This window comes from Rhodamnia argentea, chromosome 11, assembly GCF_020921035.1.
Source record: "Rhodamnia argentea isolate NSW1041297 chromosome 11, ASM2092103v1, whole genome shotgun sequence".
In the NCBI taxonomy this organism is placed as follows: domain Eukaryota; kingdom Viridiplantae; phylum Streptophyta; class Magnoliopsida; order Myrtales; family Myrtaceae; genus Rhodamnia; species Rhodamnia argentea.
The window spans coordinates 15,671,548-15,698,886 of NC_063160.1; the positions used below are offsets into that span (position 1 = coordinate 15,671,548).

The 27,339-nt window shown below is 41.1% G+C and overlaps 2 protein-coding genes and 1 long non-coding RNA gene across 4 annotated transcripts; all 3 read right to left on the reverse strand.

Moving 5' to 3' along the window:
• LOC125312878 lies at nucleotides 1-25,511 on the reverse strand. The gene is made up of 4 exons (XR_007196940.1): nucleotides 25,393-25,511; nucleotides 10,241-10,246; nucleotides 9,533-9,547; nucleotides 1-13 (listed from the first exon to the last, which is right to left on the reverse strand). It is a non-coding gene; the product is annotated as an uncharacterized LOC125312878 (long non-coding RNA).
• Nucleotides 10,730-12,200, reverse strand: LOC115753400 (leucine-rich repeat extensin-like protein 3). 2 transcript variants are annotated; one of them, XM_030691996.2, is made up of 3 exons: nucleotides 11,891-12,200; nucleotides 11,363-11,775; nucleotides 10,730-11,320 (listed from the first exon to the last, which is right to left on the reverse strand). In XM_030691996.2, the coding sequence occupies exons 1-3, from the start codon at nucleotides 12,057-12,059 to the stop codon at nucleotides 10,916-10,918; spliced, it is 987 nt and encodes a 328-aa protein (XP_030547856.2). In that variant the 5' UTR covers nucleotides 12,060-12,200; the 3' UTR covers nucleotides 10,730-10,915. The 2 variants fall into 2 exon arrangements, with proteins under 2 accessions (XP_030547856.2, XP_030547855.2); XM_030691995.2 differs by having other exon boundaries at nucleotides 10,730-11,775.
• On the reverse strand, nucleotides 16,781-25,383 carry LOC115753444 (AUGMIN subunit 5). The gene is made up of 10 exons (XM_030692051.2): nucleotides 24,846-25,383; nucleotides 23,820-24,362; nucleotides 23,064-23,205; nucleotides 21,994-22,170; nucleotides 21,430-21,639; nucleotides 20,723-20,908; nucleotides 19,204-19,363; nucleotides 18,511-18,706; nucleotides 17,890-18,022; nucleotides 16,781-17,454 (listed from the first exon to the last, which is right to left on the reverse strand). The coding sequence occupies exons 1-10, from the start codon at nucleotides 25,334-25,336 to the stop codon at nucleotides 17,326-17,328; spliced, it is 2,367 nt and encodes a 788-aa protein (XP_030547911.1). The 5' UTR covers nucleotides 25,337-25,383; the 3' UTR covers nucleotides 16,781-17,325.
• Nucleotides 25,512-27,339: the final 1,828 nt, after the last annotated feature.

Below are 27,339 nucleotides of genomic sequence, written 5' to 3' on the forward strand. Positions count from 1 at the left end.
AACAAAGAAACTTCTGTTTTGGGCGACGCCCATTAATGCATATATCTGGTACAACACTGGCTAAAAATGGACGCATTCATTAAGCATCTGTGCAATCCGACGTTGTAAAATTTCTCAATGCCTCGTGCTGCATTCTGCACTAAGCGAGCTGTCGCCAACCAAAGCAATTGTATATCTCACCAAGGTAGAGAAAACAATCATCCACACATCTGTCCGGACGATGAAGTTGTTTAGGCTTATTAGAGTCCTTTTTTTCTTCACAAAGAATTCATGTTTCGGAAAACATTTTCTTACAAATGATTGTTTATATCACTTAGAATAATTAGTCAATGAAGAAAATTTCCAATGCTGATGACAATTAATATTTAAATATTTTCGTAAACGGTGAAAATATTTGTCATTTATTCATTTTTGCAAGTAGAGAATATTTCTCAAATACTAAATTAAACAAATGGATCCTTAATGCCGGAAGACCTTCCGATTTTAACAAAATTGCTGGACTGAAATTGACTTATGGGAGAGAATATTTTTTAGGAAAAGTGCGTTGGAACTAGAAGTCCTAAAACTAATATAATTGAGTCCTAAAACTTTCAATAAGTGTAATCACATCCTTTAATTTATCATCAAAGTGAAATCGAGTTTTAAGTGAAAAACTCGATTTCGCTTTCATGATAAGTTGCGGGACTTGATTGCACTTTCGTGATAAATTCTAAAACTTCCAACATAGTTAATATAACCGACAAGTTTTTTTTTTTTTTTTTTAGAAAAAGCGGTTCTAATATTAGTAGTACGAAAAGTTCGAATATTTTTGGGTTGGCTGTTTTTATATTTGGTAACATGTAGAAAAGCCTGGTATCATCACAATTAGGATTGGGAACTCGAACAGAGCTGAACCACAAATAATACTAAACACCGGCTCAAAAATAAACGGGATAATTCCAAGTAAGGGCCTGAAAATTTGCCATTTTCTCAAAAGAGGGTTCAAATTGAATTTTGTCTCAAATAAAGATCTAAAGTGATCGTCATAATCTTAAATAAGGCCAATGATGACCATATCCATCTCATATGCTAGTTTTTAAGTTATTGACGAGGGCATTTTTGTCTAAAGTTATTTTTCTCTGTTTTTCTTCTTCTTCTTTATTCTTCTTCCTTCTTTGTCCAGCCAAGCCGACTCTCCAATTTGTCTTTTCATTTTGGAAAATTCTAAATAAGGACATGAAGTGCTTTCAGCTTCTCAAATAAAAGCTTGAAGTGGATCTTATAAATAAGAGTCCGAAGGAGCCATGGCTATTTCAAATAAGGGCATAACGTCGATGGCCGGCTATGGTTATTTTTGTCCAAAGATAATTTTAACTTAAATTTTAGTTGAATTAAAACAAAAATTAAAAAAAATCAATTTTTTCAAACAAAAATACATTCGGGAGGAGCCTCCCAGCTATGGGCACCACCCCATCGCCGGCAGGCCCTCGCCAGAGTTGGGAGAGGGCACGTCACAAAATCGTTAAAAGGTCATTATATGACCGTTACAAAGCCGTTATATAGAAGTTAAAATAATGATGACTTCCATTGCGGTCATAATTTCTATCAACGCTATTTTAAAATATTTCAAAACTATTAAAATAACCAACAGAGAGGAGCTAGCGAAAATATCTCTCTCTCTCTCTCTCTCTCTCTCTCTCCAGGTCCGACGACTCTATCAAGCCTAGGGCTTAGAGTGTTGAATTTGAAGGTTTTTGCTGGCTGGGATTTCCTTATTTGGCTGTAACTTATTGTGAAGATGTGCTACTCCGTTTGCTTTCTCTGTTATCCGGTGCTTGCTCAATCTAAAAGCTCTAGATTCTGTTGGTGTAGTGATTTGAGGAATGAGTTTTGCTAATATAACAATACTTGGGCCACTGTGAGGACAACATATTGCGAGCCATAAATTCTTAAAGGAATGGACCCCGCAACTATTTGTAATTATTTGTTATTCGTTTTTTGATGGTCCAGATCATACGGTTATTCTCGTAGTAGATTGAAGACAGTCACTTAATCATTTCTCTCCGAGGAATTGGGAAAATGCGATTCAATTTGCAAAGTTCGGAAGCAGAAGAAGGGAAGAAGAGGAAAAAGGAAAAAGAAAGAAAAACCTCACTTGCCGAGCCGTTTTTCGGTTCGGTTTTTGCATGGCTCGGGTCTCAAGAGGCATGAAACCTGCGCGGTTCGGGCATGTAGGGAGTGATTGCAGAAAACCTAGAATCGACAATTGAACAAAATCTGTGGTCATTGACCTTTTCCGTTGACATTCCATATGAGGAGAAATATTTTTTGGTCCGGTTGTTTCGCAGTATCACGGCATTCATATGCCAGGTTTAAGTCTAGCTCTCTAATCCCATTAAAACGCGGGCTATGTACAATGAGTTTGAGACGCGCGATTATCACGTCAAACTCAACATGGGCCCTGTTCACATCATACCAGATTTACGGGCAGCAGTTCACTATCGACTACGATTTTTCGGATATTTTGAACAAGAACCGCTCTAATCTGTTTTTAGACAGAATACCACTGATACAGAAAACCCACAAAAAACCCAGAGGACCATAAGAGAAGTTTGCAATGATCAGTTTTGGACCTGAAATGAAGTGGCTGGTCCTAGGGAAACCTCGCTTGAAGCATGGGTCGCAGACAACAGTTCCGACAACCCGTGCAGATGGGGACGGTCTCCACGTGGGCGGTCTGGGAAGGGAACCCCGAAGTAGCCCGAAACCGAGCGAGAGCAATGTTTCCATAGACCATGGAATTGGGATTGTGACTGAATCATAATTCGTATCAAATCACTCTCGTCATATGTCCTATATAGAGCTCCTGTTGACCTTGTGCATCAAAGCCTTGGTCTCTGGAAAAAAAAAAAAAATCCAGAGACCAAGGAATTGGCATATGAATTGGTTTCATTATTTAGCTCACACCTGCTTGTCTTTGATCCTAAGTTTATCGTGAAAAAGTCAAACTGTGGGCGAGTAGGCGCAGATTTCATTGACTCTTGAAGTAGTCTCCATCCCAATAATGAGAAAAGTTTCTTCTTGGCAATGTCCAGATTGCATAAACCGGTTGAGTTATTGATGAAGAATGCATATTTTCATCGTCCACAAAAGTGTTTAGACATAAATTTTTATCGTGATGAGATTCTTTTTTATTGACTAAAGTGATAGAAGGAATCGTTTTTACGGACAGCATTTCACAATCGCTTAGGATGGACAATACAGTCGGAACTGAAACTTCTGTAACCATAGGCCAATTATTCATCTGCAACATACATTTCAGCAGATTGCATTCTACCATCTCGTGGACAGACTCCAAAAGACAACGTTCTGTAATGCCCCAAAATAGCGTACATCCAATGGAAGCACAGAGTCATTAGGAAGGATTTATTTTTAGAAAAGAAAAAGTTGATGGAAAAGGAAGGAGGAGAAATGCTGACTGTGTGTGTATATAGTTAGATTAAGGGGATGGAGTAGATGGTGGCAGAGCGAATCCCGGGAGTGGTGGCAAGGGAAATGGCACCTTCGGAGGGAGAGGCGGCAAGGGAAACGGCAGCGTCGATGGAAGAGGTGTCAATGGAAATGGCAGCCTCGGCTGGGTAGGTGGCAATGGGGGCTGGGGGAGACGGAACCAGGGTGGCAGCGAAGGAGATGGGGATAGTTGCCAAGGAAAATGTGGCTGCGGCAATGGAGGGAATGGGAAATAGGTCGATGGTGGCCGCGGAGTAGCTGCCGGTGTCGGTGGCAAAGGCCGCTGTGCCGGCAATGGAGGGAAAGAGAAGAAGGGCAAGGGCGGCAGCGTCGTTGAACCCAGCACTGCTGGCGAAGTGACAGTAGCCTTCACTGATGGTGGATAGTCAGATGTTTCATAAGCGCGTCGAGCTGATTCCGAATTTGTTGAGACTTTCTTGGAAATGGATTCTAAGGGACCTCTCCGGGTCAGTTTCCGGGCACATGAGCTCGGTTGTTCCCAAGGCGTGAATGCGAGAACTCCTGCGGGGAGTACCTGAGGTCCTTGCCTATTCAACTTGAGACGAAGCGAAGCTCGTGATGACATCGCATCACAACCTGGATTGTTGCTTTTGATCAGCTTCACCAAGCATCCATGGGTTGTCCTGGCATCTTCGCTCGTCGAAGGAGGCAGTTGGACCTCGAACTTGCCGCTCTCATCCGTCATCACCTCTTTCCAGAAACCCAAGTCCACGCATTCTAGCAGAACGGATGCACCTGCATATACGCACGCACGTTGAATCTGTTTCCAGGACAAATTGCAACTGAGACACAAAATTCAGAGAACCATAAAAGAGTTTGCAATTTCTTTGTGCCAGGAAGACCGATTTTGGACCTGAAATGAAGTGTCTGGTCCTAGAGAAGCCTCGGTTGAAGCACGGGGCACAGAGGACAGAGCCCACAACCAATGCAGATGGGAGGTTCTCCTCCTCGGCGGCCCCGATACCGTGAAATAGCCCGGAACCGAGCAAGAGCAATGTTATCAGAGACCAAGCCATTGCGCTGCGAGTTACTCTCAATTCATCTCAGAGCACTCTCTTCTTGGGCCCTTTATAGTACTCCTCGTGACCTTGTGACAGATTTAAAGCCAAAGGAAGAGGGGTTTTTGCCTGTTTGGCTCTTTGTTGCTGTCTGGATGTGACTTGAGGTATCCACGAAGAACCAAGTTCTCATAGGGCAAAACCTAACAAAGCCGGTTAGTCAACTTTGCTCCTTCGAACTCATCGATTCCTAGACATTGGAAACGAAGGTAAGAAAAACCTTGACCCTCTCGGCTTCCATTCTTACTCGACGCAACCCCTTGTGGTCAGTCGTATCACGAGGAAGTACTTCCCGCAATCGCTGTCCGGTCCGGATGCAGATGGCCCACCCTCCTCCGCCCGTGGTGGGTCGAGAGGGGCGCGAATTTAGTCTAGTACGCAAAAGCTGCTCCACTGTACCATCCACCCGACATCAAGACGGACAAACAGAAGGGTTAATTTGGGGGTGTGAAAGGTAAAATTGAGGATGTGCTTTTAGTATATGCTTTGGTTTCATTGTTTTGCTCACAGATTTCATTGATCCTCGGAGAAATCTCCATCCCAACTATGAAGAATCTTTCGTTTTCGGCGATGCACTTTGGTTGCTAAGGAGCCACCAAGACCGAATCCGCCTGAGTTCTCTGGTTATGACGAAACCCAATCATGCGCTTATCACATGGCTGAGAAAAGCCACTATGTCGATAATTGCATCGTGCTCGACTATAAGATCCGAGCTCTTATAGATGGCGGAATACTTGAGTTCGATAACGCGGAGCCTAATGTTCAACAAAATCCGTTACCGGAGCATCGCAAGGTGAATGCCGTATTTGATGAAGATTGTCATGATAAACTGGAATTCATGCACGTGTTTGATTGTCCGGTTGCACTTGCTAAATAATGGATATATTCACTAAGCATTTCTGCAATCCAAATTTCACAATCCCTTGTCGAGCTTTCTGTTCTTAGCAAGCTGTCCCCGTCCTAAGACTGTTAATTTCGAGATGCAGGGCTAAATAGTCCTAGGTGACAGATAAGGAAAATGAATTATTTGAATAATATTTTCCGAAAAATAATTACTTGTATCGCTTGAAATAATAAGTCAATCGAAATTGTTTTCATAAAAAAAAATTATGTCTGAATGTTTTCGGGAACGGTGAAAATATTTTTCGTTCGTTTATTTTTGTAAGCGACACTAGCAATCCTTTTTATGAAAATATTTTTCAAATCATAAACAAAGCCTAAGCGACTTATATCTCACCAAGGTAGAGAAAACAAACATCTACATATTGATCCAATTGATGAAGTTGTTTCGGGTTATTAGGGTCTGTTTGTTTTGTGGAAATATGCTTTTTGGAAAGTATTTTCCTAAAAAGTATAGCTCAATGAAGAATATTGTCACTATTGAAAAAAGATTTATGTCTTGTCATTTTCTTGGATGGTGAAAATATTTGTTGTTTATTAAAATAATACAAGCAATCAATTTTAGGAAAATATTTTACAAATCATTTATTTTTCATGAAATAATGGATTCTTAATGTAAGAAAACCTTACAACTTTGACAAAATAGAGTATTTATAAATATAATTGACAAGTAGACATGTCAAATGGGTGATATGGTCGGATTTGGATTGTGTCGAAAATTGTCCAACTCATATTAACCCTGTTTTGATAAAATTTCATGTAATACAAATCTAGCTATCCATACCGGACTAAACCCGACACATATTACCAAAAGACTTCAATATTAAATCTATCGATCGGTGGATGGAGACTAGCGGCGGCAATTGGCGACCGGACTTTTAATTTGTTATGTAAAAGAATGAAAAAAAGAAAAAGGAAAATTACAAATTACAAATTAAAAAATATAAAATATAAAAACTATTCAAGAGGCACATAAATGGGTTGACTCAACTAATAACCTTTGCACTAGTAAAAAAATAATAATAATAACTTTTATAAACTAAATGGATCGTAAATGGGCTAAAATATAAGGTCCTCTTTAAATCCATTTACAATTCAAACTCATTAACAATCCATTTATTGAAACTTCACTAACCCATATTTGATATGTCTCATAGAAAATTGGTCCATTTTGACACCTCTACTGACAAGTTATGGCTTCAAATTTGCACACATATCCAGAGGAGGTGCAATAATTAGGAAGAAATGGAACGAGCGGAAGAAAATATTTATATGGGCTTAACTGTAAGGGATAAGGACATTCCAAGTTTCATAATTTTTGTGCAGTACTCACTTGAGTATCATAACTTTTTTCGACCACTTAAATGCTATAACTTCTGAATAACATTCATTACGGTGCTCTAATTTTCAATTGATCATGTGAGTGTCATAACTCTTTAAAAACATTCATCCAAATACCAGCAAGTAGACGTGGCATAATACTTGTGGGTGAAATTTTTTCGAAAGTTATGGCACTTAAGTAATCGATTAAAAAGTTATTCAATACTCAAGTGATCAAGAAAAATTATGACATTCAAGTAAATGATGCATGAAAATTATGATACTTTTGGAGCCTTTTTCAATAATTATAATCAAGAAGAAACATTCTCTGGAAAAGTTGAGCTAGGGGTAAACATGGCACGAATGATCTGGCTCCAAAATTAGAACTGTGAACTGAATTGGAGGAGAAAGGAGTGCAAAAAATATTCGACCCAATCCAACCCGAAAAGTTCGGAGATTTAAAAGACACGATTCCGGTCGGGTCCCAAACCGAGCCGAATCACAAAAATAGTAATGGTGGCAGAATCGAATCGGAAAACTAAACCCACGAACCGAACCCTTGACAGCCCTGGGAAATAGTCCAGAACACTGGCTCAAAAATAGGATGTTTCTTCTGATTGTCGATCAATCTAACAAGTGTCTTCTCACGCGTTCTCTCTCTTCTCCCCCAAGATTTTCCTCCGAGCAACCACGAAACTCTGCACATCCCCTCCGGATCCTGCGAAGCCCATGGCCGATTTTGCTTCTTCCGCCCTTTGATTAACTCTCCTCCCCATCGCGATTCTCCGCTTCGTCATCTCGGCATCCTCTATTGCGTTTGCTTTCTCTGACGTCCAGTGTTTGCTCAGTCTGGAAGCTCTACATTCAACTTGAGAAGTTGGGAAGCAGAAGAAGGGAAGAAGAAGAGGAAATTAGAAAGGAATTCGGTTCAGATTTTGCGCGTTTGGGGCTCAAGAGGCACGAAACCTTCGCCTCACCACCGCTGGTTCAATTTGGCCCATCCCATATAGAGTCTCACCACGGGCACTATTTCATAAGGTCACCCACTCATTTGATATCGCTCTAATCTGAGCACTCTTAACTTTAAAATTTCAAAGCACAGCTTGCGGCATCAAAGGGCGCCTCATACATGCAGCACATCGCAATCTGACTAAGTTTATTTTGACCAAGAACCCCTCTTAACAGCAGGCCAATTATTCCTCCGCAACGTACATAGGTCGACAACGGAAAATTTCGACTTAATGCTGAGCTGAAGTTGTCCAGGTGATTCATGTTTGTCTTCAGATCCAATGATGAAGTTGCTTCTGGTTCTTCTTCATGTAATTCTGACCTGCACACCCTTCCAACTGCGACTAATTGCTGAACTGAAGTTACAGAACAGAAGATCTTTGCTTTACAATCTAATTCACATATAAGCACGCACATCCAGAGGAGATGCAATGATTACATTGATTAGGACTAAACTTAAAATGGGAATAATGACACAAATGGTTCTTGAATTTTAGCCCAATGTGTAATGTGGTCCTTAAATTTTTAATTTGACCAATATGGTCTCTGAACTTTTGGAACATATTCAACTTAGTCCATAAACTATAGAAAAATATTCAATATAGTCTATCCATTAATCCAAGTTCAAGGACGATATTGGACATTTTCTTATAGTTCGGGGACTAAGTTAAACATGTTCCAAAAATTCGGGGACCACATTAAACAAATTGAAAGTTCATGAAACATATTAGTCAAATTAAAAGTTTATGAACCACATTGCACATTGGGCCAAAGTTTATGAACTATTTGTGCCATTTTCCCCTTAAAGAACTATGGCACGGATTCAATTCCACTTATATGCACTGCTCGATCTAGGGGTGAACAACGGACAATACTCAACCTGAAAACCGGCCTGAGCCAGTTCTACGGCAGACCTGTTCGGTTCCCGATCCTATTTTTTCTGAAGTCTGTCCATTCGGTTCAGTTCGGTTCCAATTTCTAACTCTAGAGCCGGACCACCGGACCATGGTGTCACCCCTCACTTCAACGCCAAAACTGGGCAGTGAACTGCATAATCTAGCGCGTTCGACATCGACTAGTCAGAACCGAGCATATGTTCCTCTTTTGGTGACCGAGAGAAGATTTCGTTGTCAATAAACAGGAGCCCTCCCATATGTGCATATTGGCAATAATTACTTCTTCCAAAGTTTTGAAATGGCACGTCGTAAAGACCCAAATTGCCCGATGAGTCAATAGTTTAGGCGTGACTCAACTTATGCAAGATTTGCTCTTGACGTCGATGCCTTAACTGGGTAGCTTGGTTGTGCGACTGTAGAAAATGAATATGTGTCATTTCAAATGTGGACCGAGCAAGAGATTTACACGATGGCTCTGTTAATGCTGTGTGAGTAAGAGAAACAGAAAGTCGGAGTCAATTGGAAGGCTTCTGATACCCGGTAGTTGATTCCCGGCCTGACCTTGGAACAGGCTCTAGTTCGGCCGGACCGGTCCGGGATGGTTGCATGGTCAACAGAGTCGGTTTCCGGTTCCACAAACGGGGAACCGACCCTGACTAGGTTCCGGATTCCAGAGTGGGAACCAATCACCCGTACGCAATGTCATGGCTTTCATATGTCATGTCAAATCTAGCTCTCTAAAACGATCAAAAGGTGGGCTATGTATTATGGGTAAGAGACTAAGGGATATCACGTAAAACATAACATTGCCGCAGTTCACATCAAACCAAACTTACAAACAGCACTTCGCAATTCCTTGCGATTGTTAATACATTCGTAACCGATACCTCTAACCAAAGGCCAGTTATTCCTTTGCAACATACATACAGCAGATGGAATTCTACCGTCTCATGGACAAATTACAGGGCACAAAGTTCTGTAATGTCCGAGACTGTTTAATGTCCTAGACCCTCTGCAAATTCGATGCAATTGGAGGGATTTTTATTTGAAAAGAAAAAGGTGGTGGACATTCTGGAAGGGGGAAGTATTACCTCTGTGAATGTATAGTATGATAGTTTGATCAAGGGGACATCTTTGGAAGAGTTGAAGCCGGGCGGGCATTGAAGGAGAGAGGAAATGGTTGGGATGGAGCTGTCGGAGGAGAAGGGAAGGATGGTGCAGTTGGAGTCAGTGGCGGCGTCGGAAATCCTGGGGATGGTGGCAAGGGAAATGGCGATGAAGGCGGGATGAACGGAGATGAGGGCACGGGGAAAGGGAAGGAAGGTGGCGTTGGACTAAACCCCGGTAGTGGTGGTGACGACGGAGGGCCCCGGAAAGGGATCGGCGGTATTGGTGGGATTGGCGGGAGAGGCGGGCGTGTCGGGAACGGAGGGACAGGGAAAGGGAAAAAGGGCGGCCGTGGCGGCACCATGAACCCTCCCGGGACAGGTGGCGTAGGGACCGAGGGCGCGACCTGTGCAGATGGGAGGTTCTCCTCGTGGGCGGCACCGGAACCTTGATATAGCCCGAAAGCGAGCAAGAGCAATGTTACCCAAGACCTCAAGAGCATTGTCATTGTGGCCGACTCTGGATTCATCTCAGAGCACTCCCATCTTGTGTCCTATATAGTAGAAAGTGCTCCTGACGATCCTGTGACAGATTTAAAGTCGAACAAAGACAGTTTTTGCCTTTTGGGCTCTTTCTAGTTGTCTGAATGTGACTTGAGAGTTACCCATGAAGAACCAGCTCACATAGGGCAAAACCTACAAATCCGGTTAATTAATTTATGCAATACGAGGATCCAAACTTCACAATCACTGTACTTTCCAAGCTATCACCATTATGTGCAACTATATACTACAACACCGGAGAGAAAACAAACCCTACATGTTATTGATCTTTGTTGTTGCGTTGCATCGAATGATGAAGTTGCTCCGATTTATTAATGTGATTCTGACCCGAAATCCTTCCAATGTGAGTGAATTTGCTGAACTGATATTGCACAGAGGGAGAGTCATCTTTATTTTACAATATGATCGGCAAATTGCACGCTACAGATTTGCACGCTACATAACAGAGGAGGTGCAATAATTTAAGCATGGAACTTTAAAAAAGCATGGAAAATGCAGTAGAAAATATTTGTGCCTATTTTTTGTATGTATGGATGGACTTATCGTAGTTTAGTCAAGGAGAGGTCTTCTCTGGAAGAGTTGAAGCTGGGGGATTACCAGGGGAATAGGGAGGTGGAGGGAATGGGAATATTGGAGGGAGAGGAGGAAAATGGAAGGATGGTGGGGGAGGCGGAGGCGGCCGCGGTGGCGGTGGAGTGAATCCTGGTAGTGGTGGGAAAGGAATTGGTGACAGTGGCGGGAACGGTGGCAATGGAGGAAAGAGGGAAGATGGTGGCGGAGGCGGTGGGGGAGTGAATCCTGGTATTGGTGGGAACGGTGGGAGTGGAGGGATAGGGAAGGGGAATGGCGGCGGCGGCGGGGGGGTGAGCCACGGGATCGGTGGCAAAGGAATGAATGGTGACGGGGGCGGTGTCAACCACGGTATCGGTGGCAGAGGAATTAGTGGTGGCGGTGGTGTCAGCCATGGGATCGGCGGCAAAGGGATTAATGACGGTGGTGATGGAAATGGTAAAGGATATGATGGTGGCGTCAGCCCTGGGATTCGTGGGAGATAACCTTTTGAGGGTATCGAGTTTTTCCTGGAAAGGAACTTGGGATCTCCTCGAGCAGGACCCTCAGTGCACCTGCTCGGGTGTTTTGGGGGCTTGAAGGCGAGAAGCCCTGCCGAGAATACGCGAAGCCCGTGCCTCTTCAACTTGAGACGAAGCCGAGACGAGATGCCTAAGGATACGGCACCGCAGCCGGGTTCGCTGCTTCTGATCAGCTTCACCGTGCATCCCTCGATTCTCTGGGCATCTTTGCCCACCGAAGGTGGTAAAAGGACCTTGAATCTGCCATGCTTATTAGTCCTCACTTCCCGCTGGAAGCTCCGGCTCGAGCTCGAGTTTTCACATTCTATCGAAACGTAGGCACCTGCATACACATTTAAGTTGGCGGAATTCTGTTTTCAGACACAAATTGGAGCTATAAAACATAAAGTCAAGGCAACAAAAAGCATGAAATCACAGGAAATCACAGTAAATTGGACCTGAAATGAAGTGACTGGTCCTTGAGAACTCTTGCTTGAAGCATGTGTCACAGAAGACAGTGCCCACAGCTAGTGCAGATGGAACCTTCTCTTCATGGGCAGCCTCTGAAACATCTACAATTCTCAAGCTGAGCAACACAAAAGTTATCAGAAACCAAGGCATTGGCATTCTATTCTCTGTGCTTCTCTTTGCTCTCAGAACACCCTTCTTTGGAATTTTGTATGGACCTCCTGGCAATCTTAAGTCCTCTGTGTTGGACTGGGTTCCCTAAGAGATAAGTCTGCCTCTTGTGTCTCTTTCTGTTGTCTTAGCCGGTTCAATGTATTCATGTGAAAACAAGCCGTCTCCAATCATTCAACAAGGCACTCGGGTTCGATTTACCGGACTCCGGAGGTGAAACCGAGGCATGAAAGTCACATCAAGGACTGCGATCAGGACGTGGTTATTAAAAAGAAACAGAAGCAGGGAGAGGTGATTTTGGGATGAAGAAAGGGTAGATGGAGGAGGACTCTTGCATGCTTGGGGTTCATTGTTGGCTCACACATGGCGTCCCTTTTTTGTTCCTTTGTTGATGTGAAAATTGCCAACAGAAGAATTTGGTCGGGACCCATTCGAGTCACGAGAAATGTTTTTAAGTAAGCCACGCACAGATTCTCTCCTTTTGTCAGTTCCTGAAGTGATCTCCATTCCAAGCACCAAAGGAAAAGAAGAAGAAGAGAGCCAAAAAAAAAAAAAAGGGCCATGTCGAGTCTTGAGGATGACCGTGTGTTGGAATCGAAAGTCTCTCCGAATTATAGTCCACATACAAAGGTTGGAGTTACTGTTGTCTCCATCCTCCACGATGATTGCTTTGTTATTCCGTTAATTGAACCGGCAAAACACATCGATGAGGCGACTTATCATAAGGTTGAACGTGATTATACAACATACTTACTTTTGGGGAAATTGTCCATAAAGTTTTACATATGTTGCACTTTTACCAACTGAGTCCAAAACATTGTAGTTTTGCCAATTGAGTCCTAGAACTTTTCACATTCTGCCAATTGAGTCTATCCGGGCAATTTTGATCGAAAATCGCGGACGTGAACGTCGGCCATCCTACATGGCACGGCCGGCACTAACGTGGATAATCATTTAATAGAATTTTATATATTTTTTTAAACTTCTTACTACTTTTTTTTCCTTATCTTTTCTTTGTTTTTCTTCTCTCAACGGCCGGCAAGGGTCGTCGGGCCCTCATCGGGTGCTGGGTGAGTGCCATCTGCATGTAAATTTTTATTAAAAAAATTATTCACATCAACATCGGGCGTACCATGTAGGACGACCAGCATCCACGTCAGCAATTTTCAACCAAAGCTGGCTAGATAGACTCAATTGGCAAAAGGTAACGAGGTTTATGACTTAATTGATAAAATCGAAAGGTTTAGGACCGGGTTAGCAAAAGTGTAATAAGTTCAAAACTTTTCACAATCTTTGTTTTCGAAACGCCAATGAAATTGGCAAGAGGGGACAACCTTTCTTTTCACGATCTTTGCTTTCGAAGCACCGAGATTGTTCTTTCGTTGTTGTTGTTGTCGTCGTCGTCTGGTTCTTCCGAGCATCATTTTTTTTTTTTTTTTTTTTGGTAAGGACTTCCGAGCATCATTGTCATCACGGGGTTCCAAGAAATCGAAGCTCGGTGCTTCACGGGTGGGTTTTAGTGGGGCCTGAACATCGGTCTCTCCTTCTCGAACTGTGTCATCCGAGATTATTTGGGTTGATCCTGTCTGGTATGAAGTAGATTGGGACATCATTATGGGCAGCTTCTTTAACTAATATAAGTTGGACACTAGCTCTAATAAGGCCAGCGAACACATGTACACTTCACATTAGTAAGGCTTTTAGATTATCGGAATCAAATTTGACACCTTTTTTGCTTTTCTGCATTTTGCTATTTTTCTTTCGAATTTGTCAACGTAGTCATTTCTGTCAATATAAATTTTGGGCTAAATAGGCAAAATTTCAAAAGGTTTAGGACTAAATTGGCAAAACTTCTGAAGGTTTGGGACTATATTGACACAATTGGAATGTTTTGGACTAAATTGGTAAAATTGAAAAATTTATGACTGATTTGGCCGTCGTATAATAGATTTAGGACTTTTTGGACAATTTTCCCGCATTTCAAGTCCATTAACCTTCGACTAAAAAAAAATTCCACTAACCGGTGTGATTTACTAACGTACAAACTGGGTAGCTAAGCTAGAAATTATTAGAAATAAGCGGTTCCGGGTTTCATACGGGTTCAACTTAGAACTTGGAATCTGCCCGTCATAACGAGTTCTTTATTTTTTTGGAAATTGAAGATTATCCCGCATACCGTGGAACTTGGAACCTCATGTCGCAGGTTTCGGGATCATCTTAGGCTCCACCTATATTTTTTATTTAACTACTGCAATGAATCAACACGTTTAATGACCAATACTTGTTGCTACAATCCATCGACCACAACTTATATTTAGATATATGAATAAATATGAAATATCAAAAAAGTAAAAGTCTCGGTCATAAATATTATCGAAAATGGAAGCTCGGACTAGTAGTTACAGATTATACACTCATCATTGGACGCCATGGAATAATACGGGATCACCCAAAAACATATACAAAGAAAACGCAAAAACTTGTTACATGTTCCAAATCCTAGGTTCCACCTACCTAGATTCTAAAACCTACCCATCCAAACAGGTTCCCCAATTTTTAAAACCCGAAACCCGCCCTATATACTTTGGAATCCAATACCGAACCGGATCCCGGAACCATGCTGACCCCTAAAAATTATGGAGTCGGAATGAAATTGGTCGAGAGGCATGAATTCGGTTCACTTTAGTTGAAGTTCGCAGCATCTATCGATCTCTCAATTCGCCGTATTGAATAAGGTTCACAAGAACGACAGGGTATAGAGGCAAAAGGAAGTCATTCATCGTGTTTGCGAATCATGTGAGATTGATGATGCAAAAAAAGAAAAAGGAAAAATGGAACTAGGAGGTCGTCAATTGAGCTTTCGTAAATTGGTAACTTAATTGAAAGTACACGGAACTTGTAAACCCTAAAGTTAGGGATTTCAATTGTAGGCTATGAAAGACAAGTTTTCAATTTCTCGTCAATAAAGCTTAATCCGGACGAGGGGATGATCTCCAATGGATGACCAGTTCACGTAGTCTTTTCCCAGCTCTCATATTTTTCTGGCACAAAGCTCTCATCAGAAAGTCAAATTTGAACTCAACTCCTTTCCACACCAGGAAGCCAATGAGGTACCCATATCTCCATAGCCATGGAAGCAGGGGAGTTCACAAGAAATAGCCTCTCAAGACTCATCTCTACCAATGGCGAGGCTTTTGGTTTCGCCTTCCTTACTTGCAGGGGACACAAGAAGTTGTCGAATCCTTCAATCCCCTCCCCACCCATGCGACCCGGACTTCGTTCCCAAAAACCGGCACGACATGGCCCAATGACCTCTTGTTTTCCATCGTCGACCGCTCGTCAAAGGAGTTGTTGGTCGGCAACAGCCCCCATGAGCTCGTTCCTGTGCTCGAGCTCGAGCTGTACAGACCAAACGCGATGTCTGGTGCGAATGCTAGGATCTTTCACACTCATAGTGCACATCATATACTAGCTGATAAATTTGAATCCCACATATGGGGCTCGGAACCCCAAGGACACGCTCATCTCACCATGGCACTTTGCTCGGAAGGGGAAGATGTTCGAGAACCGAGTGCCAGGTTGCAGTCAACAAGTTCTGCGGCGGGGTGGTTCCATTCGGATCGTATTATGAACATGTCTTGGAGTAATGGGAGGAGAGTCTGGCTAGGCCGGGGAATGCGTTCTTCATTACCTATGAAGAGCTAAAACAAGACCTGAAGCCTCACGTGAAGCAGTCCGCGCCTTTCTTAGGTTGTCCTTTGAACCTTGATCATGAGAATGAGGTTTGTCGAAGAGATTGTCGGGGAATGCAGCTTTGAATGCCTAAGCAAACACGAGGCAAAGCCATCCAGTAATTCACCAACATGGTTTGAATTGTCCTACCATTCCTTCTTCAGGCAAGGTAGCGTTGGGGATCACAAGAATTATCGGAACAACGAGATGAATAAAAGAATCGACGAGAAGACGGTGGAAAAAATCCACGCATCAGGATTGATTAATGAAATCTAGCAGTGACGGTCGCTATGTCTGCATTTATACTGAAATTCCGCTCCCTGTTGAGCGTGAAGGTCTCTTGTATAAGGTTTCCTCAAAATAAATGCAGCACTTGCTTGAGTGGAATGCAAACGCAATTTTCCGTCAACCAAAATGATAATCTTTATTTCCTCTTTACCAGTCAAGCCAAGTAGTCAATAACAAGGCCGCCTGATCACAGGCCTGGAACTCTTGCAGCCCGAGATCAATAGATGAACAGTGCCCATAGTGCACTGACAAATTTTATCTACTGCACTTAACTTTTTGCTGGCGTAGATACATACATGTATTAACCTAAACAATTTCAAATTCCAAAGATGTTACAGCAAAATTGTTGCTTCACGTTCAACCCATTATTCAGTAGACCAAAACAAAACAATGAGGAAAAAATTATTTCCAAACTCAAATATTTCAGGAATTGAGAAACCATGCATGTATTCCTCAGAAACGGGTAGAGGGCGACTTACCATCGCAGCCCACATGAATGAAGTATGTTCTCAGGATCCCCACCAATGCATCATGGTATGATTGAGACAACCCAGTTGATATGCTTGTGGGTAACAGATTTTGCTCTCAATGACTCTGTTATAAGACAGTCGAAGATTGATGAATACACCGCATGTAAACTGAAACTTGCACACCATTATTTCTGCATAAATTACATTTCCAATGACAGCTGAACTGATCATCCCTCTATCCACTCTCAAAAAATGAAATTCAACAATGATAATAATGCTAATCTTGTTTGGTAACTATCAACACGTCCTGTATTTCTCAGGTGACAACCTTCCCAAACAATACAAAATTACAATCACAAGTTGCTGCAAGCAACTCGAAATGACTCGAGTGGCATCAGTCTTCATTCTCAGCCAAAGAACAGTGGCAAAGTGAACCACCAGAGTCAAAGCTTTAACAAACATATTATACAGAAAAAGCTTCTAAAGAAGCAACGCAATCACACTATACAAATCCAACAACGTAGGCGGAGGATCACTGCTGATGAATCTCAACCTTTATCGGAGGGACTGTGAAATTTTCCCTCTCAAGTTGTCAAAAGTACCTAGGAGGTGTAAAGCAGTATATACCACAATAATGCAAACTGCTTCTGTTCCAATGTAATTATCCTGGAACTTCCATGTCATAAGAACCATTAGCAAGTTAATTTAGGAACTTGTTCCAGAACAGGGCAATTGAAGGTTGTCCTCGGTACCTTGAGCTCAGCTCACAAGAGTTCCTTATCGTAAAAAGCAAGAAGCTGTTTGACATGGTTATGCCAAGTGGCGACATTTTGACCATCAACTGTAACCCAGTCAACAACAGTTGCTGCAGGCTGCTCCCACCATTCATCGAGCTGCCAAAGTCAAAACCAAGAGTCAGGCATGACCAAAATAAATCAGTAGCAGAAAGAGAATACATGTGAATCAGTTCATTTCATTCACTCCATCCATAAATTCTACAAGTTACTTTAGCGCAACAGCAATGCAGAAGTTAATCCACTTCTACCAAATCTAATATACAAGCAAGCATCTTTTTCAGCGAAAAAACAAAAAAGAAAGAAAGAAAGAAAAGTATAAGCACATATGTACTAGTCTGCAACTATGAGGATACAATCTCCAGCCAACAGCTGACATCATATAGGCATTTCTTAAAAAGAGAACCAAATGCCTTGTACATTCTGACATAAGCTAAGGCCTACACCCAGTACAGCTGTACTCAAACATCATGTTATTTTTTATGGGAAAAAATGGGTGGTTCCAACTATTTGTTAGTCATTCGTGGTACTCACCAAACCGGCAACATATCTGCAATCTTCGAAGCAAGTATGAGCATTTGAAACTGCAGCCTTAAGCTCAGGCAACCACTTATCCATGACAGTTTTCTCTTGTTCGGCAGCCAAATTCAAACAGTAGTTAGTAGCCCTGAAAGGTACAATTTTTAGCTGTTATACTCAAAACCAGATATTCTAAAACATAAAAATTTTATGAGAACAAGTACAGTATGAAAGAATAAATTGTGCAAATCTCAAGGTTAAAAGGATGAAAAACATGCAAAGGACTTGAAAAGGTTGAAATTTGATCAAGTGGCTTGAAAACACTTCACGACAATGAAGGATGCATTTTTTATTGCATGCTGCTCAACAGAAAGGAAATTTCATTAAAACAGAAATGCACAAAGTACATTTTCAAGTTTTTCCTCTTCCTGAAAAGTAGATGAAATCTAATAACCATGTAGCCAACATCCATATATATGGTCTTTTAACCTCTTTCTGGCCTGAAAATGGATTCAACTAATTGACTAGAATGCTGAAACTAGTGTGATTGGTCAGGCTTCTGGCAACGATGGATGAGCAGTAAAAGAAGATGCAAATAGCCTAAAAGTAGCCTCAAACATAAGAAAAGAAGTACACCTTTCATATTCTTGCAGAGCACGGTATGCGTGGTTTAGCAATGTATGACTGCTTTCTACGAGATCCTGCCGGACATGCACCAAATTGATGGCTTTTGCCAAGTCTTCCAACACACTAGCCTCAGAACCACGTAGTTTCAAACAGAAGTCCAAGGACTCTAGTACCGATGCTAAAGCAGCATCTGACCCCTCCATTCCTACATTGATGAACAAATAATTCAAGAGAAATGAATTATCCACAAAGGCTAGCACTGCTGCATTCATTAAGCCCTCATGAAAACTCAATGAGGACATAAAACAGAGACTGATTCTGTTGTATTTTAAAAGCATAGCTCTAATCTGAGCAGTTGATTAACATTGGAGTAAAGGACAACTCAATTTCTTCATATAGTTGGTCTATCTCTATCCCCATAAAATTCAAGTACACCACATCCTAGCATTACATGTCACCAAATGCTATTAAATCCAAGCCAGAGAAGGATCTAGTTTAAAACAGTGCAATGGCACGTGCATCCTGACACATAAAAGCACGACCATCACAAGAAATTCAATTTCAACTAGTAGGCCCAACATCATGGCTAAGGCAGTGCTTTGACTGACATGAAAATCCATGCCCACCCTCTTCCAGAAACTGTCTCCGTAAAGACCCATTTAACTTTTTTTTTGGGGGGTCAAAAGGACCCGTTTAACTCACCAGCCGGATATTGGAGAGCAGCAGAAACACGGCATATGGATGGCACAGCTGACGGATCCCTGGCTCCAGCTCTTGCAGTCAATAAAGCAGCATTTTTTTCAGCAGCAGCAACAGCTTCGGGTCCTGTGGATCCACTAGAACCCATAGACTCCAGGAGAGCCTAACATAAATCAAGAAGGCAATATTCAAATGTGAACCACGATTGAAAGAGAGAGGCACATGTTGAGTTATTACCATTACAACACAAGGAACCTAAATCTCTATCTCTCGATCAACTGTCACGATGCAATCATAACGGTGATTGAAATTTGCTGCTACCCCACTTGGGAGTTAAAGCATCAAAAGTGTGACTGTTTAAAAAATGACAAAATAGTAAAGCGTTGAAATATGTAGTTATTTGGCGAAAAAGAAAATATATGTAGTTATTTATGCAATGCTATATAGCAATTAATGCAATGCCATATAGCTTTTTTGTATTCCTAATAAGGTCCTTCATCATACATAAAATACAAAACCAGTGAGAAAGATTTTGCAGATTAAGTCAATAAGGTAATACCAAGACATGTTCAAAAACAGAAGTTCTAAGAACTAAGAAGCCTCATGGAGGAAATCGCACTGAACCTTTCTTTCTTCTAATTTTCTCATATATTCTCCCCCATTGTCTTGTAAACCATTTCAAAAACATGTCCCTTTCAAATCACCCATTATGAAAGATGACAGAGAAATAAATCTTTGGCACAGAATAGCTCATGGAAAGGGAGAATAAGCTATTTATGAACAATGCCAACAATAAAATCGTCTGGCAGACCATGTTACCAAAGCATATCTTATGAAAACAGAGCGAAAGACTTGTGTGATTATATTTCAACCATAGCCATTCCTGAAGCACTTGCAATATGAAAGTATTATCAATCTCTAAACCTAATATTCTCACAAGCGACATTCTTTGTAGCAGTAAGCCATAAGAGCAAGTACTCTCTACATATCACCAAAACTACCTGACCAACAAATTTTAGGCGTTCACTTCTGACACAGCATATCCAAAATTATCATTTGTTTCAAGTTCTCTAACTATATCCAATCTGATTATGAAATAGGAAGCAAATATTGAGACCAAGAGAAAAACAACTGATTGCCACAATAAACCAGCTGGATTTTGTAAACGGCTATATTTTCCTCAAACTCTTGTTAGAGGAAACTTCCTCCAAGCACCCTTCTGAATGGTGGTGGGTTACAAGCTATGAATATCACCCACATGCAAAAATTTACTAACTTAGATGCGAGTGATGTCATGGCTGTAACCCACCGATCAGAACAATGACTCTTCTGTAAATGGTAGACAGAGTACTTAAACACCAGGTCGCCAACATTACTGACAAGAAAAATTAGCACCTAGCCAGAGGGTCGATGATATAAATTTCCTTCATAGTCATAGAGGCAACTGAAAACAACTTCATAAGTGCGAAACACGACTTTGTGACTAAAACTCTCACTAATGAAGTTGGGAAGTCATAAATACCTGGGGGGTTGATGGAAGCATGTAGAGACTGTTATCCGGACTTCTGCAGAAGGCAGAAACTTCTTTATCGAGTAAATCTTTTGCACTTTTTGAGATGTCTATCACAATCGTGCATGCCGGGATTATAGTGCTTGCTGCATATTCTCTGGCAACTAATGGCTGCTGATTCCAACAGGCTGCAGCATCCTACAATATTTTCCGAATGAACAAGAACTTTATGGTCCCCTAAAGGAGGAATAATGTTGCACTTTATGCAGCCCAGAATGAATCAAATTCAACCAGAGAATCAAACTCCACTAAAGTAACTAAACCAGACCAGAATCAAGCGATGAAAAAATGGATCCACACTACTTACAGTCCTCAATATTATTCACAAGTCATTATTGTTTCTCAAAAGTAAGGGAACATTGGAGATGTCAGGATGTAGCTATCCTGGCAAGGCGTTTCTGAGTAAAGACAATGATACTGACAAATAGAACCTAGCTTGCGACCCCCCCCAACAACCAAAAAATAATAATAATAATAATAACAACAGGTAGATAAATAAAGTTAAGAATAGATACCAATATATAGATAATCTAGCTTTCCTCTAAGCATTTAAGCAAGTCACAGGCTTTTAGATAAATCCGCTTGACAATTATTCCTTCTGAAATTGAACATATTCTCAATTGAATAAAGAAAAAGAAAAAATGGCACTGAGCATTTACCATATTAGCCTTGAGTAGAGCAGTATATATGGTTTCAAGTTCCGATCTGCGGGCATCAAACTCTTCAATCTTTTTCCATTTTTTCTTTAGTGAATCTTCAGCTTCTTTTCGCTCGGCACATAATTTGTTTAGCCGTTGGATTTCAGACATCAAAGTGTTCAAGCTTGCCCTCAATCCAGCAGCTTCCCTTTCCTTGGCCCAAACTTCCAACTACATGAATGGAAAAAAAATGCAATTTAACTAGTGCTGTAATATACAAACCTCAAAACCAGATGCACATAAGAAACTTTGATATTTTTATAGACAAGTACATAAGGAACTTTGAAGGTGAAGGTATTTCACGAATCATATGGACATGATTCATTGACAAAAGACATGAGAGGAGTGATATCCAGAAGCATGAGCTGACATGACTCTATGTTCAAAAAATATATCATATTATCCTCATATATTCACTATCTACTCTACATTAATTCGTCCCATCATCTCTCTTTCCTTAGTACCCCCTCCCACTCCAAAAAAAAAAAAAAAAGAACAGAAAAGCTATCATAAAAAAGAGTTCACCTCCAACTGCCGAAGGCTACCAACATTCTGTGATTTTACCCCAGTACCAACTGTTTTTGCAGAAACCATATCACTACTTCCATGCAGAACTTGTATAAGCCTCTGACAGGAATCTCTGGCCTCCACAGCTTTGTTAAGTGCATCTTCAGTAGCCAAAAACTGCTGAACATGTGCTTTCTGCAGACAATAACAGGCATCATGTCATAATCACACAAAATAGAACTTGTGTGAACTATAGTCAATTGGAATTGGATTTCACTCAGCCATGTAATTCCTTACTCTTTAAGTACCTGACGTCGCCTGCCATAAGAATCACATTAAAAGAAATCATGACTTTGCAAAGATGCAAAATGGAAATATTGATTTTTTTCCCCACAAGTCCAGAAGAGGATGTTGCTGACAACACTACGATATAAACGTTGCAGAAGATTTTAGGTTTCGAGAGATTTAGAACTAAAACTGGAGTTGTTAAAAGAATGTGCTAGCTCAGATGAGTTATGTGCAAAGCAAATCATTAGTGAAGATGCGCACTTTTACAAGTGAAGGCACAAATAGATGCAACTAAAACAGAAATGTTGCACATAAATAACTGCAAGTGACATATCGCAACCATGAAACCTACAGCAAAAGCACTGTCTTTTTAACTTGGATGGATAGATACAATGTGATACTGATTTGATGAACAAAGCAATGGTTTTCTTCTCCATAATCTCACTGAAAGAACTGCAATCTTAATTTCACGTAAAGATTTATTTTCACATTGGACAATTGGCCAAAAAAGTTTACATTTAAAATCTAATGCCAAATATATCTGTCTAAATTGAGCAGTCTAACCGGGTAGCCTTCCATGCATCGCTCACAATATAGAGGAGGAAGAGGACAGTAGAGAGGAGTCATTCATCTGCTTTTTATCACTTTGACTATTACATGTAGAAGGTTCAGCACAGGAATAAATGACTGACATCATAAGTGTCCTAGTTTAGTAAGAGAAAACTGGTCGTATGAAGGCAAATTTAAACCAGAAGTCTACAAGATTATAAACGAAGTTAATTTCTGGAAGAAAAAATAACCTGTCTTTCAAGAAGCTGATTTTGGGTTCCTCTAGAAGATCCATCAACGCCTATCTTTCCATTACCATAGAACTGATAGTTTAGCGGTGAATTAGCATCGGGAGAAGAAACGTCCATTACTCTGTTGTTCTCGTACTTGTATCTGATTATGAATAATAAGAAGCGTTAAAATTTGAAAAATCTGCGAATTAGAAGCTCAATTGACAAAAACTGCACGAAAGTAAATGGAGCTTAATGATGAAACAGCAGAAACCAATCACTAATATTTTGCTTGCATTAAAGAATAGTGTGATCGGATGCATATGTGTGCCATTTAAAACAGGTGAAACTGATTGGATAGCTCATTTAATGAACAAACTAACATCAATGAGTAACTGCCACTCATTTCAAGGTCCTGAGAGATTGCAGCTTTTAAACAAGATCATGAAGTTACCCTGCATTGAAATCTTAAACCTGAGATGCTCCATGGCTATAATACCACTATTCAAGGAAAGCCTAAGCAAAAACAAACACTACATTTTGAGCTCCTCCTTGATACTATTAAATGTTCAATATACTTGAAAAGCAACAGCTTAGAAATTAAGGAGCTTGTGAGCACAATGAGGCGTATACCGGTCCGCTAACTAAGTGGAGAAAATAAGATACAGACACATGCATAAATAATTCAGCCACCATTCAAGCAAGTAGACTGAAATGTAAAATAACAAGAAGAGGCAAAAGAAGCCGGCGGAAAATGTTGGAAAGCAATTATCGTACCTAAGTATTTCTGCATCAGCTCTGACATCAATTTTCTCTATCTCTCTGGAAATCAATGTTTTCAACCGCAATGTGTATGCAGTAACTGCCTGAAGCAGTAAAGGAGGACTCTTGAGGCAAGACAAAATAACAGTTGCGACCTCATCAGGTATTTCTCCATCAAAATCAAATCCAAGTTTAGCTGCTTCTAGTTGAGGATTTATATGTATACCACCTCCTTCATAAGCTGGAAAACAGTTCCGCACTTTCTCGATCATGTGTGCAGCAAGAGACTCACACACCTTCCGTACATTTTTTTCTCGAGTGGTTTCGATAAGGATAACATCTTCAGCAGATTTTGTACCCTTGACAGTTGAATAAACAGCTTCTTTTTCACTGCCTCCACTATAACTGTTGGCCAGCTCAGAGGAAGGGTGAAGAATGGAACTCTCAGCGTCCCTTGCTTGACTGACATAATAATGAAGTCGTTTGTGATATTCTGCAAATATTCTAGCTGCTTCATCACACTGTTGGTCATAAGATTCTAACATCACCTGCTTGTGCCTACAGTGGAAACAATGTGAACATGCAGTTAATAATTCAAGAGCTAAAACTCCTAAAATTTGGTTAAAAAAACAAGACCCTTCGGCATTTTTAACTTTTAATTGAAGAAACTATTACATTCAGGGGTTTTCTCATCTCTTGCCAGGGATTTTGTCATTGACTGTACAAACTCATTAAAGCAGAACCATTGGGATGCAGGAGTTTGTTGAAATAAAAAGTTGGAGATAAAACATAACAGAAAGAGGGATCGGTACTTCTTGAACTCCAAGGGCAAAGCCTAAGAGTAAGGTAGTTCTTGGATTTGCATCACTGGAATCCTAGTGATCCAGATAGACAAAGACACTTTTATCATGATATGATGACACCATGCGAGATGCCATGTTCAATTTCCCACACTTACTTGGTTATCAGTATCCAACCCATCATAAGTAGCACAAACCAGATTTAGCAAAATAAAACCAACAAAATTGAACCAACTCCAACCTGTAATTTGTTCGCTCGTCAAGCATCCTCTTTCTCTCAGCCTCCTCCCTCGAGACCTCCATCATCCTCGCCTTCAAATCCTTCCTCTGCCTCCTCAAAATGTTCCTCAACCTGTCCACCTCCTTCACAGCCAATTCCCTCTCCTGCAGTGCAGCCTCCCTGCTGTCCGCGAGGCCAGAACTATCCCCACCCGTTTTCTCCTTCCTCCTGCCTTTACCTCTACCCTCCTCCTTCCCCAAATTCGGAGAACTGCCACCACCCACATCTCCCCCACCATGAACCGTGATATTCCTCCTGATATTCTCCACCGTCTTCTCGGATTTCACGCGCTTCATCAGAAAACTCCACACCGGGATCATGTTACCGCGGCAGATCTTGCGGAGTGAGTCGGTGGACGGCGCCTGCGACTTGCTCGAAACAGAGTACGGGCCCAACGGCCGGTACCCCATTTCCTTCTGCAACCACTCCAGTATGGCCTCCGGCTGGGCCATTGAGCTCGACGAGCCCTACACTTATTTATATCCCCTCTTCTTCCCCTTCCCCCAACCTCTAAACGCAATAAACCGACAACGGAGCAGCACCCAAAACCCTAATCCGCATACCCCCAACGCCCCTTAACTTACCGAGCTCACGTCAGTCAAGTGGGCGAAGCGACTCACTCAGTTCAGTCAAGTGGGGCGAGACCCTCTTAAAGGAAAGAAGCTCGCTCGGTTTGAGGAATCCGGTAAGGTAAGCTCGATGCCGAACCCTAAGCGAGAAATGCCGGCGATTAGGAAGAGAACGCACGCACAAGGAAGCGACCCGGTTCAGATCTGAAGAATGCGGAACCGGAAGGTGTTGGAAATGGCCGGCGAGAGGTAGGAGACGATGTCTCGCTGTCTTCGAGTAAAATGCACGAACAAATGCGACCGCCCCACCATAAACATAAAAATACGGGAAAAAAAGAATGAGAAATTCATAAAGCGTGGATGGAAATTGTGCAACTAGAGAGTACAGGAAGTTTTTCGAACTGGTAATCCTCCCGCCATAATCGAATCCGTTTTGCAAGTCTTGCATCCGGCACGTGGCGGCGATATGGCAGTCGGAAAGATCTACTTGGGCGTCCATCGTATCAACATCTTGCTCGAACTCGCTCGAATTCCGATCAACACATCTCTGTTGCGAATTAAAGAAAAGTTAGACGCATGAGATGGTATAATTATGAAGGTGCAGCGAGGGAAGCAAAGTTCATTAAAATTAAGCGACTAGGCTAGGGTTCTACTTAGGATTTTGTCGTGTCCAACTTGATTTTACTGGTTGTGGCACCATCCCGGATCCAATAAATATCAAAAGATGCAGGGATAAGCTATCTCTTATTACGCGTATGCTTTGTGATTTTGCCGAAACTCCATTCAATGTTGTGTCAGCTAGACCCGACGAGTGGAGACCCCTTTTGCCCGTCTGTGTAGCCGGGCTTGTTGACGATTCAAAAGATACCCAATGGCAAACCTCATGGTCCAGATCCACCAGATGAGTGATATAAGCATGGCGGGTCTAAAAGGACTGAGCTACTAGATCCATAATTAGGTTTTGGTCGATTGGGAAAATGCGGGGTTGATTGATATTCGATACAAAAAAGTTTCACTTCTGTATCGGTAATCTTGGGCTATGTATGATCGTCTAGATTTCTAACCAAGATATGAGGTTGCATTTGGTCGTCTAGGATTGGATAGAACAAGATAATAAATTCGGGGATTTGATTGTATCATATCTCCAGTTTGGTGAATCGTGAATCTAGAGTTGGTATTAAGTCAATTTAAGAGAAATTAACGGAGAGTAAATTTGTCATTATTATATCAATTTAGGATTTTTTGTGGTAAAAAAATTAGTTTATGGTAAATTTATCATAGGTGTACTAGTTTGAGATTTTTTGTGGTCAAAAAATAATTTTGGGTAAATTTATCACATGTGTATCAATTTAAGGTTTTTGGTGGTAAAAAAAAAAAAACAGTTTGGGATAAATTTATCACGGATGTTCTCGTTTGAGATTTTTTTTTATGGTCAATAAAATAGTTTAGAGCAAATTTATCACAAGTGTACAGTTTGAGATTTTTTGGTGATATTAACCTTAATATCTTTCTACCTTGCTCTTTCGCCCAACGTTGTTGTGTTAACTCGTGCATATTATAAAGATTAAGCCTTGATGTAATAGACGAACCATAATTTATACGATAAATACAATCATTGAATAATTCCATAAATCTCATAATTCGAGTTTGAATTAGAATCCCTCGATCCCACAGGGATATGAATTGTTTTCTTATGATGATTTAAACATTTGTGGTTTCTCTTATTCTAACGAAACGTCCCCCGCTAGGTGCGTGCAAGGGAAAGGACTGTTGGAGGAAACGAAAAATGTGATTTGAATTATTTCAAAAGAAAGATGTAAATCATTGCACGATAGGAGTCTTTATTAACATGAATCCTGTATGAGATATATCCATAAGATAACATC